The sequence below is a fragment of the Tribolium castaneum genome, chromosome 1 (genome assembly GCF_031307605.1).
Source record: "Tribolium castaneum strain GA2 chromosome 1, icTriCast1.1, whole genome shotgun sequence".
In the NCBI taxonomy this organism is placed as follows: domain Eukaryota; kingdom Metazoa; phylum Arthropoda; class Insecta; order Coleoptera; family Tenebrionidae; genus Tribolium; species Tribolium castaneum.
In genome coordinates, this window is record NC_087394.1 from 5,945,205 (window position 1) to 5,957,711 (window position 12,507).

The window sequence follows — 12,507 nt, forward strand, 5'->3', positions numbered from 1 at the left end:
ATTATCTACAAAATGAAATGAGTTTCTGAATCTTAGGTTTTAAAACAAAATTTATTATTTCTCTAAATTTTTAGTCTATATACTAAGTGGAAAAAAGTTCGACCTATCAAAGTTCAACTGTATTTTTTTCCAAAAAAAAAAAACAAAAATTGGCGTCATAACTATCAATGTCGTAAGTTTTAATACCACTTTATGAAACAAAAGGAGCTTTAATAGACGTAGCACTAATTACTTTAGGAAGTGAACGCAAAACTGCACTTACAACTACTATTTCCATTATGATACAGTTTATAGTTAATAACATTGTGTAATTTATTTCTTTTATCACCATTAGACGATGATGGGGGTCAAACTCAGTGCTCCAGAACGTAACTTATTTCACTTTAGATTTGAAAACTCTTTTGTAATTACCAAGTCCTCTAGTACAACAAAACCGCATCATTACAAACAGCTAATTACTTCTATGAGCAATCCATTAAACTTAAGTGTGTGGTTTGTGTGCCATTATACAGGGTGACCCTGGGGTGCGTAATCGGTCTATAACTTTTTTGTTATGCGAAATATTACCATGCCGTTTTCACTATTCGATAGATCGACTTAAAGTCCACAAAATGAAAATATTTTTATTGTACACAGGGTGTTGTATACAGGGTGGTGAACTAAAGTTATATTTTTTTAAATGGAACACCCTATAAATTTTTGCATAATTGGATTCTACGCAAGAAAATAATGTAACTTTATATAAACTATTATGGGTCGATCTCTTTTCGTTTCGGAATTATTCACCTTTTCGTTATCAAAAAAGACCAATTTTTGAAAAATCGCTGTAAAGTCGCCTGTGAATATTTTTCGGCAAATTTGCAACAGAAAAATTCAGAATACCTTGTAGTTTTAGGAAATAGTCGACTTTTACTTGAAACACGGTAATAATGTACAGGGTGTGCAAAAACGCAAAAAGTTGAATAACTCATTTTTTTAATGGAACACCATGTATTTCTTTACATGTGTCGATTACATTTTTCATAAGCTTTTTATTGATATGCGGTTTTTATAGCAAATTTGCTATATTTCTTAGTGTTCAAAAAAATAAAAAATATTTTTTTATTTATTTTATTAATAATTCTTGATGAGTGAAATCCATTTATGTATCAGGTAATAATTGATTACTTGTGTAATTAGTCACATTAGTACATGTCAAAAAATTAATTACTATTTGACTCAGATTCTAGGCTAACAAATTTTCTTGTAATAAAATATATTTTTTTGAACAATTTCGAAAAATATTTTAAATTTGCTATGCAAACCTTATACCGTTAGAAAGCTTATCAAAAATGCTTTCGATACATTTAATAAAATACAGGGTGTTTCATTCGAAAAAAATGAGTTATTCAACTTTTTGCGTTTTGGCACACCTTGTATATTATCTGCGTGCTTTAACTAAAAGTTGTCGATTTACTAAAACTACAAGGTATTCTGAATTTTTCTGTTGCAAATTTATCGGAAAATATTCATAAGCGACTTTGCAGTGATTTTTCAAAAATTGGTCTTTTTTATAACGAAAAGTTGAATAATTCCGAAACGAAAAGAGATACACGCATAATAGTTTATATAAAGTTACATTATTTTTTTACGTAGAATGCAATTATGCAAAAATATATACGGTGTTCCATTTAAAAAAATATAACTTTAGTTCACCACCCTGTATACAACACTCTGTGCATAATAAAAATATTTTTAGTTTGTGGATTTTAAGTCGATCTATCGGATAATAAAAACGTCATGACAATATTTCAAATAGCAAAAAAATTATAGACCGATTACACACCGCTGGGTCACCCTGTATTACAAAATTTAGTTGACTGGCAGTGATGATTGTAGAATTTTTATTTTTGTTTGAGTGTGAGTCGCAGTGCAAGACAAAGGCTATAAATACCAGTTCTTATTAAAAAATGAGTGAATGAAGTCTCAGCGTTAGGCATAATGAGCATAAATAAGCTTTAAATATAGCATTTAGCTGTTGGCTTGTCTTTTTTAAAGCTGGACCCAATTTAGTATTATCATTATTATTGCGCGTAAAAATGGCCGTAAAAAATCGAATCGCCGCATATTCTAAGCAACAATAAAAGCCAAAAGTAAAACAATGAGCGAGACATGAACAACGATGCATTATTGTGCTTATCGCCACATAAAACACACGTTTTAAATGCATGCTCCTCGCTGAGAAGGGTGTAATCAAAGAGCAACTACACAAAGATTGGCAATTTTAAGCGACGTTATCTAAAGTACGCAGATTACGACGGACGAGCAAGAAGAAATTTAAAGGATTTCATAAGCGGGGAAGCAGTTTTTAGCTGCGGACGGACGCGTATTCTGTTGCTGAATTAGCTTCAAATTTCATGGCTGTAAACTACAAAGTAATGTCGGTTTGGCCGTTTATCGGAGACCGTTGTTCCTGCGAACACCTGCAAAGGATGGAAGTCCGATACGCACGGATCTAGCATTGGAGTGATGGACAAGTTCGTCCACATCTTCAAGTTTCAAAACTTGAGCTAACGGGACTTGATTGTTTTACATTGCGAGATGTAATTGGATTGTTTTTGGGAGTGCATCGTAAACAAAAACATAGCAATTTTTCCAGGATGTTCACTTTTATTTTCAAAACGCCTCTTATATACTCTCGTTTGTCTTAACGTAGAATGACAAGAAATATTTTTTGAAACGTACTTTTTTTCTATTCTATTACCTTACCATTTAGTTGAAATCTTAAGTTTCTTTAACGTGAACTACATTTTTGCTGACTGTATTTGCATACAATTTTAATTATCTGAAAATAAGAATTTTATTCTGTCTTAAGGAACCAATTTTTGGTCAAATTGTCTCAAACACTCTTAGCTGCAAGTAGACGAAGAATAATGATTGAAATTCTCACATAATTTCCTGTTTTGAGGTCCACTTTGCCAAATTACCTAATAGTATTTTTGGAATTGGATTTTGACAAAAAAATTGTCTTTTTATTCTCAATCATTGGTTATTTAAAGAATTGTAGCTCTTAAACAAAAAATGAACAGATTCAGAATCCTTGAATAATTTTGCGTAAGGAGTGCCAATTCATTGAAGTATCTAACTTAGTAAAAACAATAAAAAGCACTCATTTTTTATTCCAACTCATTTTTGGAACCAATCTTTGACCCATATCTCAAAAATTGTTAGCCGTAGATAAATACTAACAAAATTTTATAATTCACTGATAATTTTCTATAACATACACATGTTTGAATTAGTTTGACTATTTTTTTTCTACAAGGAATTACGTTATCAGAAATTGTAGTTTATGCCAATCCAAATTTTAACCAAATCCTTAAACTTTGATAACTGATATCTCAAAAATTGGTAGTTATCGATAAAAAACAAGGACAGTTTTGGAATCCTCAGATAATTTTACATAAGAAAAATTTACGTTTGAGTTTTTTTAACACTATTTCTCTAAGAGAATTACGTTTTCAGATGTGATGGTTTTTGGCAAATTAAATTTTTATCAATTCCTTAAACTTTGACTGATATCTAAAAAATTGGTAGCTATCGGTAAAAAATAAGGATAGTTTCAGATAATTTTCTGTAAGAAAAACTTAAGTATGAGTTGTTTTGATTTTTTTTAAAGACAATTATGTTTTCAGATGTAATGGTTTTTAACAAAGTAAATTTTAACCAATTTCTCAAATATTGACTGGTATCTCAAAAATTATTCGTTACTGATGAAAAATAAGGACAGTTTTGGAAACTTCACATAATTTTCCATAAGAAAAATTTACGTTTGAGTTGTTTTAATTCTATTTTTCTAAAGAGAATTACGTTTTCAATAGTTTGGCCAACTAAATTTTAAGCAATTCCTCAAACTTTGACTAATATCTCATAAATTGTTAGGTATCGATAAAAATAAATACAGCTTCCAAATTCTCATATAATTTTCTGTAAGAAAAATTTACATTTGAGTTGTTTTGATTTTCAATTTTTTCAAAGACAATTATGTTTTCAAATGTAAAGTTTTTTAACAAAGTAAATTTTAAGCAATTTCTCAAACATTTACTAATATCTCATAAATTGTTAGTTATCTATAAAAAATAAGGACAGTTTCCGAATTCTCATATAATTTTCTATAAGGAAAACGTACGTTTGAGTTATTTTGATTTTCCATTTTTTCAAAGACAATTATATTTTCAAATGTAATGGTTTTTAACAATGTAAATGTTAACCAATTTCTCAAACATTGACTGATATCTCAAAAATTGGTGGTTATTGATAAAAAATAAATATAATATAAATATAAATATAAAATGGTTTTTAACAAAGTAAATTTTAACTAATTTCTCAAACATTAATTGAAATCTCAAAAATTGTTAGTTATCGATAAAAATAAGGACATTTTTGTGATCCTCAGATAGTTTTTTATAAAAAAAAATCTTTGAGTTTTTTTGGCTCTCTATTTGTCTAAAGAGAATTAAGTTTTTATAAGGGGTTGTTTTTGGTAAATTAAATTTTTAGCAATTTCTCAAACTTGAACTGATATCTCAAAAACTATTAGATGTGCTTAAAAATATCGATAAAAAATAAGGACATTTTTGTAATCCTCAGATAATTTTCCATAAGAAAAACATACCTTTGAGATGGTTTGACTCTCTATTTTTCTAAATGGAATTACATTTTCAGAAGTGATTCTTTTTGGCAAATTAAGTTTTAATCAATTCCTCAAACTTTGACTGGTATCTCAAAAACTATTAGATGTGGTTAAAAAATAAGGACAGTTTTGGAATCCTGAGTTAATTTTCCTTAAGAAAAACTTACGTCTAAGTTGCTTTGATTCTCCATTTTTCCAATGACAATTATGTTTTCAGAAATGAAGGATTTTGGCAAATGAAATTTTAATCAGTTTCTCAAACTTTGACTGATATCTCAAAAACTATTAGATGTGGTTAAAAAATAAGGTCAGTTTCGGAATCCTCAATTAATTTTCCGTAAAAAAAAACTTACGTCTGAGTTGCTTTGATTCTCCATTTTTCCAAAGACAATTATGTTTTCAGAAATGAAAGTTTTTGGCAAATAAAATTTTAATCGATTCCTAAAACTTTGACTGATATCTCATAAATTGTTAGTTACCGATAAAACATAAGGACATTTTTATAATCCTCAGATAATTTTCTATAAGAAAAACTTACCTTTGAGTTGGTTTGACTCTCTACTTTTCTAAAGGGAATTACGTTTTCAGGAGTGATTTTTTTGGCAAATTAAATTTTAATCAATTCCTCACACTTTGACCGATATCTCAAAAATTATTAGATGTGGTTAAATATTAAGGACAGTTTCGGAATCCTGAGTTAATTTTCCCTAAGAAAAACTTATGTCTGACTTGCTTTGATTTTTCATTTTTCCAAAGACAATTATGTTTTCAGAAATGAAGGTTTTTGACAAATGGAATTTTAATCAATTCTTCACACTCTGACTGATATCTTATAAAATGTTAGTTATCGATAAAAAATAAGGACATTTTTGTAATCTTCAGATAATTGTCCTTAAGAAAAACTTACCTTTGAGTTGGTTTGACTCTCAATTTTTCTAAATGGAATTACATTTTCAAAAGTGATTCTTTTTGCCAAATTAAATTTTAAGCAATTCCTTAAATTTTAACTGATATCTCAAAAACTATTAGATGCGGTTAAAAAATCAGGACAGTTTCGGAGTCCTGAGTTAATTTTTCGTAAGAAAAACTTACGTCTGAGTTGCTTTGATTCTCAATTATGTTTTCAGAAATGATGGTTTTTGGCAAATTAAATTTTAACCAGTTCCTTAAACTTTAACACATTTAAAATCGTTGAACAATTTTGTAAATAAAAAAGCTGGAGTAACATTGGCTGAACTTTCTTAAAAAAAATAGATGCAAAATATCAAAATAAGTAAAAATGAAGAACCCCCAAAGCAATAACTTTTTAGAGTTATTAATTTTTTTTTCTAACTGGTATAAAATAATAAACTCCCTTAATCGTTCCACAACTATAAAGATTCTCGCAAAATAAGAAAAAGCATAATCGCCCCATGAGCAGCCGTTTGACGAGTGAAATAGTTGGAGGCACTTGTCGTGAATATTATGAAGTCGCCAGTTGTGTTCGATTTTTGTGTTTGTCGAACATAGTTGGAGTTCGTTAATGTCGCACATGCATGGTTTATATGTTTACCGACAAATTTTAAATATCAATTATCCATCAGGAGGTTTCCTCGCATCAAAGTCTGGAATTCAATGGGTTTATGTCAGATATAGGAGCATTTTTCTAGAGGCGAAATATGAGCGGCCTTGCGCCATTGTCATGTTTATTGTTGCGTTGCAAAATAAAACAACGGCTTGTTGTTCTTGCAGGGTTGCTTCAGAAGAGACTTTTTCTTCGGCTTATCTATTTTAATGGTTGGCCATCCATTTGAGCACTTAGTTGGAATATTTGCAAGCATAAGCGCGAGATTGAAGATAGTTGAAGAATTTTTTCGCGCGCTTTGTGCCTATTTATATTGTTCAAGAGCAGCCATATAATTAGGGATTTTTTCAGGTGGAGGTATGCTATTTGAAGCAAGTCGTAAATATCGAACGGAGTCAAAGTACGATGAGTTGCTTACAATGAAACCATATCGAAACCTATGGTATTTTCTTTATAATGTCTTCGTTGAAAAACTATCAGTGCTCATTATTGTGACATACCAGACATTTTCTTGTCATTCGTTCCAATTCTCTGCTCGTAATGTCGACTATTAACCATAATAACGCGAGATAAAAATGAATTTCCTGAAGTTGAAAGAGACAATAGTCCAGCCTGCAAGTGTCTCATACTAACTCAATTTTATTTAATCGTAAATTTTACACATGTTGACGGCTAAACTAAAGCAGACCGCTTGCAAGAAATATTTTGTTTTATTATGGTACACGGATCTGGATAATAAATTGTATTTTTATCATATTGATTTTATAGCCTCTTTATTTTGTCTCGCACGTCGGTTCTGGTGACATTTGAATAGCAACAATGACCAAGGACGATCGTACGTATACTGTTCACTTTGGAACAACGAACGCGACACAGAACACTAAGAATTGGTGCAACTGGCGCAGATTTCAGATGCGATTTATTTAGACATCAAAAGCAAACAAATTAGATTAAATTGTTTTAACTTGTATCAAATTTTTTTTGCCCAATGTTTTAAATCAATATTTGACATTTTTGCGCAAATTATTCTTTGCATAATTGCAAGAAACACTTGAAACGAAATCACCTAGCTATGTCTTCTGACTCACGAATGTTTTAATACCAAAAGACACTTTTTGTTTTTTCTGTTTTTGTAGCTTTTTAGTTAGAGTTGGAGTTCTTTCTCTCTCTAATTTCTAATTCTAATTCTCTTTCTAATCTACCCTCATATTTTCATACGATTCAAGCATTAGTATACTATAAATATTTTAATATCTATTTTTCATTTTATTTATATTAACTAATAAATGCACAAAAAATAATACTAAAGGCTGATGTCTGTGCAATTATTAGTTTTTAAGTTACATGATGGTTTATTTCTGAAATTTTCTTGGATGCAACAAAAAATCCTACATAATTATCGTACCGCCTACCACTTGATACTGGTTTTGTTTTTTAAATAATTACCTATTTGAATAACAAGTGGTTTCTTTTAAATAATAACAATACACATCGCCGTTTTATAGAAAGCTCTGTTAATTAAATTTAATTCGTTGTTAAAAGTTAACAACGCCAATGGACCAACCAAATTGCCTTAATTTGGCCACGTGATCAGTTAATCTTGCGTTTAATGGCGGATTAAATTAATGACGCTTCCATAAACCGGTCCTTAGTTTCAAAATGATTTTTTAGCAAAACTTTCAAGACAAAGTTAACAATACATAAAACAATGCAATCCTGGATAATTTTTTTAATTTGTATATCTTTGAACAGATGGAACTATAATTATTAGTTGCATCTAAGAAAATTTCAGAAATAACTGAATATTGACGAACCCTGTACAGCAGAAAACGATTGTATTTCTAGTCCTAGTGTAGAAAATGAAAATTTAAAAAAAAAATAAGATTTTTTTGGAAATGTTTTTGTTTTGTACACAAATCCACTGAAAAAGCCGTGAAGTGTTTAACTGACTTACTGTGTAAAGTACATATATCAGGAATAATACAGCGTGCTCAAAAGCTGGCGCACCAACTCAATGGTGTGTGGTAAAGAAGTGGTTACATATAAAGGTAAAAATAGTAAAAAAATTCCTTGTATTAAAGTTATTGATAAATAACGGATTTTGGATAAATGATATGTGGCAACGTTGTCTAACAGTCATGATCGCAATAGAATTTGAGCAACAATAAAAATAAATTATTTTTGAAACGGTTTCCTAGGAAATAATTCCCAGTGTTGGCACATCTACACATTGTGATTTTTTGGATGAATTTTAATTTCTTTAAATTAAAAAAACTCCTAAAATATGATAGTAAATTTAAAAATAATTATTCATCGTTTTGTTACGGAACGATTACCTGGTATGAAACATAAAAACATAAAAAAATAATGAAAACTAAAGAAGTTAACACAATAAGTTTGTAGCTCCAGATTTTTTAAAATATGACTTCAGAAATTTTTTCAACATTTTTACCGTAATCTGCACTTGCTTCTCAATAACGTACCACTGAGTTGGTGCGCCAGTTTTTGAGCACCCTGTAGAAGGAAAATGGCAAAGAAAATGATTATAAGTACTTTAAAAAAAATTAAACAAGTTTTATTTTTGGAATTTTATTTGAACTGCATACGATTCCATTGAAAAATTTGTAAAGTTGGTAGTGAATTTTTGTATGCTTTTTTGTAATAAAAATTTAAAGAAGTTGCAAAATTGACTACTACAAGGGGCCGGTATTTTTACAAGTATCTATTTGGTTTTTCTTAAAATAAGACTTTTCAAAATCATATTGTTGGAATAAGTATACAAGGTGAGTCAATTGTGGGTTATTTCTGATTTATTTTTTAATGCAACCAATAATACTAATTCCAGCTGACCACATCGGTAGTCATTAAAAATTTCAAAATTAATCCACAATTACATTGTTTTGGGTGTTGTCAAGTTTGTCTTGGCAGTTTTGCTAAAATTTCGTTATGAATTATTATTATTATTTAAAAGTTGTTCCAATTAATGTTTTTAAAGGAAGTTCCAAGTGGTAAGTGCAATTAATATTTTTGGTTGCATGTTATGACATGTCAGAAGTAACCCATTATTGAATCACCCTGTAGAGTAGGTCTGTTGAAAAATATATAAAAAACTATTACAAACGAAAACCAGCCAGAAAGACTTTCATTTTTTTGGCTTACGATTTTTTCAGATTATTTCTGTTAATAAAAATACAAAGTAGTTCAGCAAAAATTGCGATTCTGATTAAATAAAAAGCTGGAAATTTTCAATATTTTTCCATTTTGATTAATAGTTCTACATATTTCGTAAAATATGTAAAATAAATCTTAATAATTTATGAGGGGTATTTACTGCAAAATGAAACATTTTGAAAGAAAACATATAGTGTGGTCTTTAATATTTAATTAATAATATAAGTTTACATGGCAATTGTTTGTACGTCGTTACTTAGCTATAGTCTGAATTTTTTTCAAAATATTTTTTCGAAAAATATCAACAAGTATTTTTAGAATCTGTACACTCTTTTGAAGAACTAACTGACGAGATGCAAAATATTGTAAAAATGAGACCAAATCCCAAAAATATGTTGTTTTGAAAATTCATTTTTTTTGGAACCATATTGTCCACATTTATTTTTTATGATCGCTTTTTTCCTAAAGTTCGAGATTAAATCGGTCCAGGTAATTTTTTCAAAAGGCCTTAAAGTAATATTTATTATTGCGCTATTTACTTTTTTTTGAAATCTCTATTATTTCTTTATTAAGTTTTTGTTACTCATTTCACGTTTGTTTAAATTTCACGCATACTACGTGTAAAAAACAGTCCGGTCAAAGAATAGAACTTCAAAATTTTGAACAAGTGTTGTTTTTGAACAGAAACAACTGAGCTTAGCATAGGTTAATTTTTTTCCTTTTTGACGACTTTTGATCTTTATTTGCGAGGTTCTTTTTTTATTACATACCTTTTTTACCCATAATTATAAATCAAATACAAATCATTTTGAAGACTTTTGCACCCTCTTTTAACATAATAAAGAACTACTTAACTGATTAAAACAAAAAAAAATTGACATTTTTTTAACATTTCTGGAAAATTAGAGGCTTTCTTATTCGTTTTTGTCGCGTTTTTACTTTTTTTAGCAATTATTTTATCATTTTATCCTAATTTGTGTTAATAATTTAGTAGAAAATTTTGAATTTTTAAATTTCCTATTAATTTTAAAACCACGGCATAACAAACCTCTGTTAGAAAGAAAAATTACTACAACAAACAAAACGAAGGACTGAAAATTCAACATTAGGTCCTCAGTGTAGTCAGTTCATAGTGGTTTAATATAGGCAACCAATAAAACAAGATTATTTTTCAAATTTTAAACATAAAAATTATGACATTAATCGCTTAATTATTACATAATTCTTCGGCCACAATGTCAAAATTATTTTAATTTTTTGAGTTTATAATTTTAGAATATAATAACAAAGTAAAAAAAATTGTTTTATATAAAAAAATCAAGCTTCTGATTATTATTAGAGCACAACCTTTGCTGCAAATTTTCTTACATATGTTTTAGATCTTTATTTTGTAGAAGATAATAGTGATATTTTATTTACATTTACATTTATTATTTACATTACACAAATGTACGAGAATGTTACTAGACGGTGGGAAAACTCTTTCCTTGCTAACTTTACAGCAAATATTTACACAAAGTTGGAAGTATCTACAGTTAATGTTTTGTCGGATTTCCAGAAAATACACAACATCAAAAACCGTATCAAAAGTCAGTTCTGTGTTTTCCATTGATTTCACCTTAATTTTATTATTTTTTTTTTTGGTGTGGGTTCTTTAACTTTGTTGGAGCGATTCATTGTTTGGTATCAGAACGTGTCTTAAAATTTCCGTAATAGTTAGCTGCCTCGGTTGGCTTACCTCGTCCTCGACTTCTTTCCGGTTTTGTCTTCCACTTTCCCACATGTGTCCATTTTTGCACACACTCACACAATCACCGAAAACCGTCGTCGTGACTTGGCAAAGCAAGTCTTTGGTGTTGTTCAAACGGCGCGATGTTGCGATCTGTTGGAGCGAACCGGAGGACGGTACTCGCTAAGAAGGTCTGAATAGTCTCAGGAAGGGACTTTATTGTCCATTTTTAAGCGCTTGACGAAGTCATTTGCTGCCTATACAATAAAGTGTGCATTTTTTAAACTGTTAACAGCTTGAATCATAAACCAGAACCAGTCTCGCCGGCAATCAGACTCTTTACCACATGATAAATTATTGTCATCAATTTCGCTCAAATCAAATGGTTTTTTGGACCGGGATTACATGCGGTTCCGTGGAGAATTCACCTTTGTATTGGATTAAATCAATTCTCTGAGCGAAATGTTCGGTGTTGCCAACTTGCTGAGCTTTTCGCAATTTTGGCGAATTTTAAAAATATCTGATGCATGTTTAGACACGTTTGTTTATTTTTCGGTAAAGTGTGCACCATTTCATGTTTTAGTTTTCCGTGAAAAATTAGACTTTTACTCTAGTTGTTCTGGAATCCGCATTTTTTGTATAATTACTATGTTTTGGTTTTTTTATTATTTCGTTAACTTCATTTTCAAACATGAAAAAAATTAATCAAGTACCAAATTGTAATTTGTGTAGAAATTTTGACACAAAAGAAAACAAAAAAAAGGTTTTACCAATTTCAAAAAGCTCGCTTTTTTCGAATTATTTGAGTATTTGTCATGGAGACTGGGAAAATCGGATGTAGAAATGCAGAATGTTTTAAATTAAATTAAATTCGAATTTGTGACGCAAAATAAGGTTGAAAATTCCGAAATTTCATCTAAAATGTATTATTTTTGTTGAATCAAAAAAAGTTTGGACTTTTTGCAAAAACAAAACAGTAATTATCCCATTTTTTGAAAATGCTTTTTATAATTACTTACGTTGATGGATTTATTTTTATCAAATCAAAGATGAAAATTGTTTAATAGAAAATGCGGTATTTGAGTGATTTTCGCTAAATTCTAGAAATTGTGCCTAAAGAACATAGAAAATAAAATTATGTATGTACTAAAATTCATTCAAGAACTGCCTTATGTTCATTCGTTTGTAGTATACTTTAGGACGATTTTTTGGGGTAAAATTTTTTTGAATTCGAATATTTTGTTTGCTAGACAAAATTTAGGAAGCCGTTCACAATTTGATATATTTATGATTTTTCACTGCACTAACTACGAAAATTTGGAATATTTTACCAAAATAAATAAGTCAGAGTGCAATTAGTTTGAAAAAGTT

General features: G+C 29.3%; 1 protein-coding gene across 1 annotated transcript in view; it reads right to left on the reverse strand.

Moving 5' to 3' along the window:
* The window catches only part of LOC135267897 (uncharacterized), a 33,595-nt gene extending 22,092 nt beyond the window's left edge, over positions 1–11,503 (reverse strand). The window contains exon 1 of the mRNA XM_064359711.1: positions 11,146–11,503. Coding sequence (XP_064215781.1) covers positions 11,146–11,198 — 53 coding nt within the window. The 5' untranslated portion in view covers positions 11,199–11,503. The remainder of the gene's footprint in view (positions 1–11,145) is intronic.
* Positions 11,504–12,507: the final 1,004 nt, after the last annotated feature.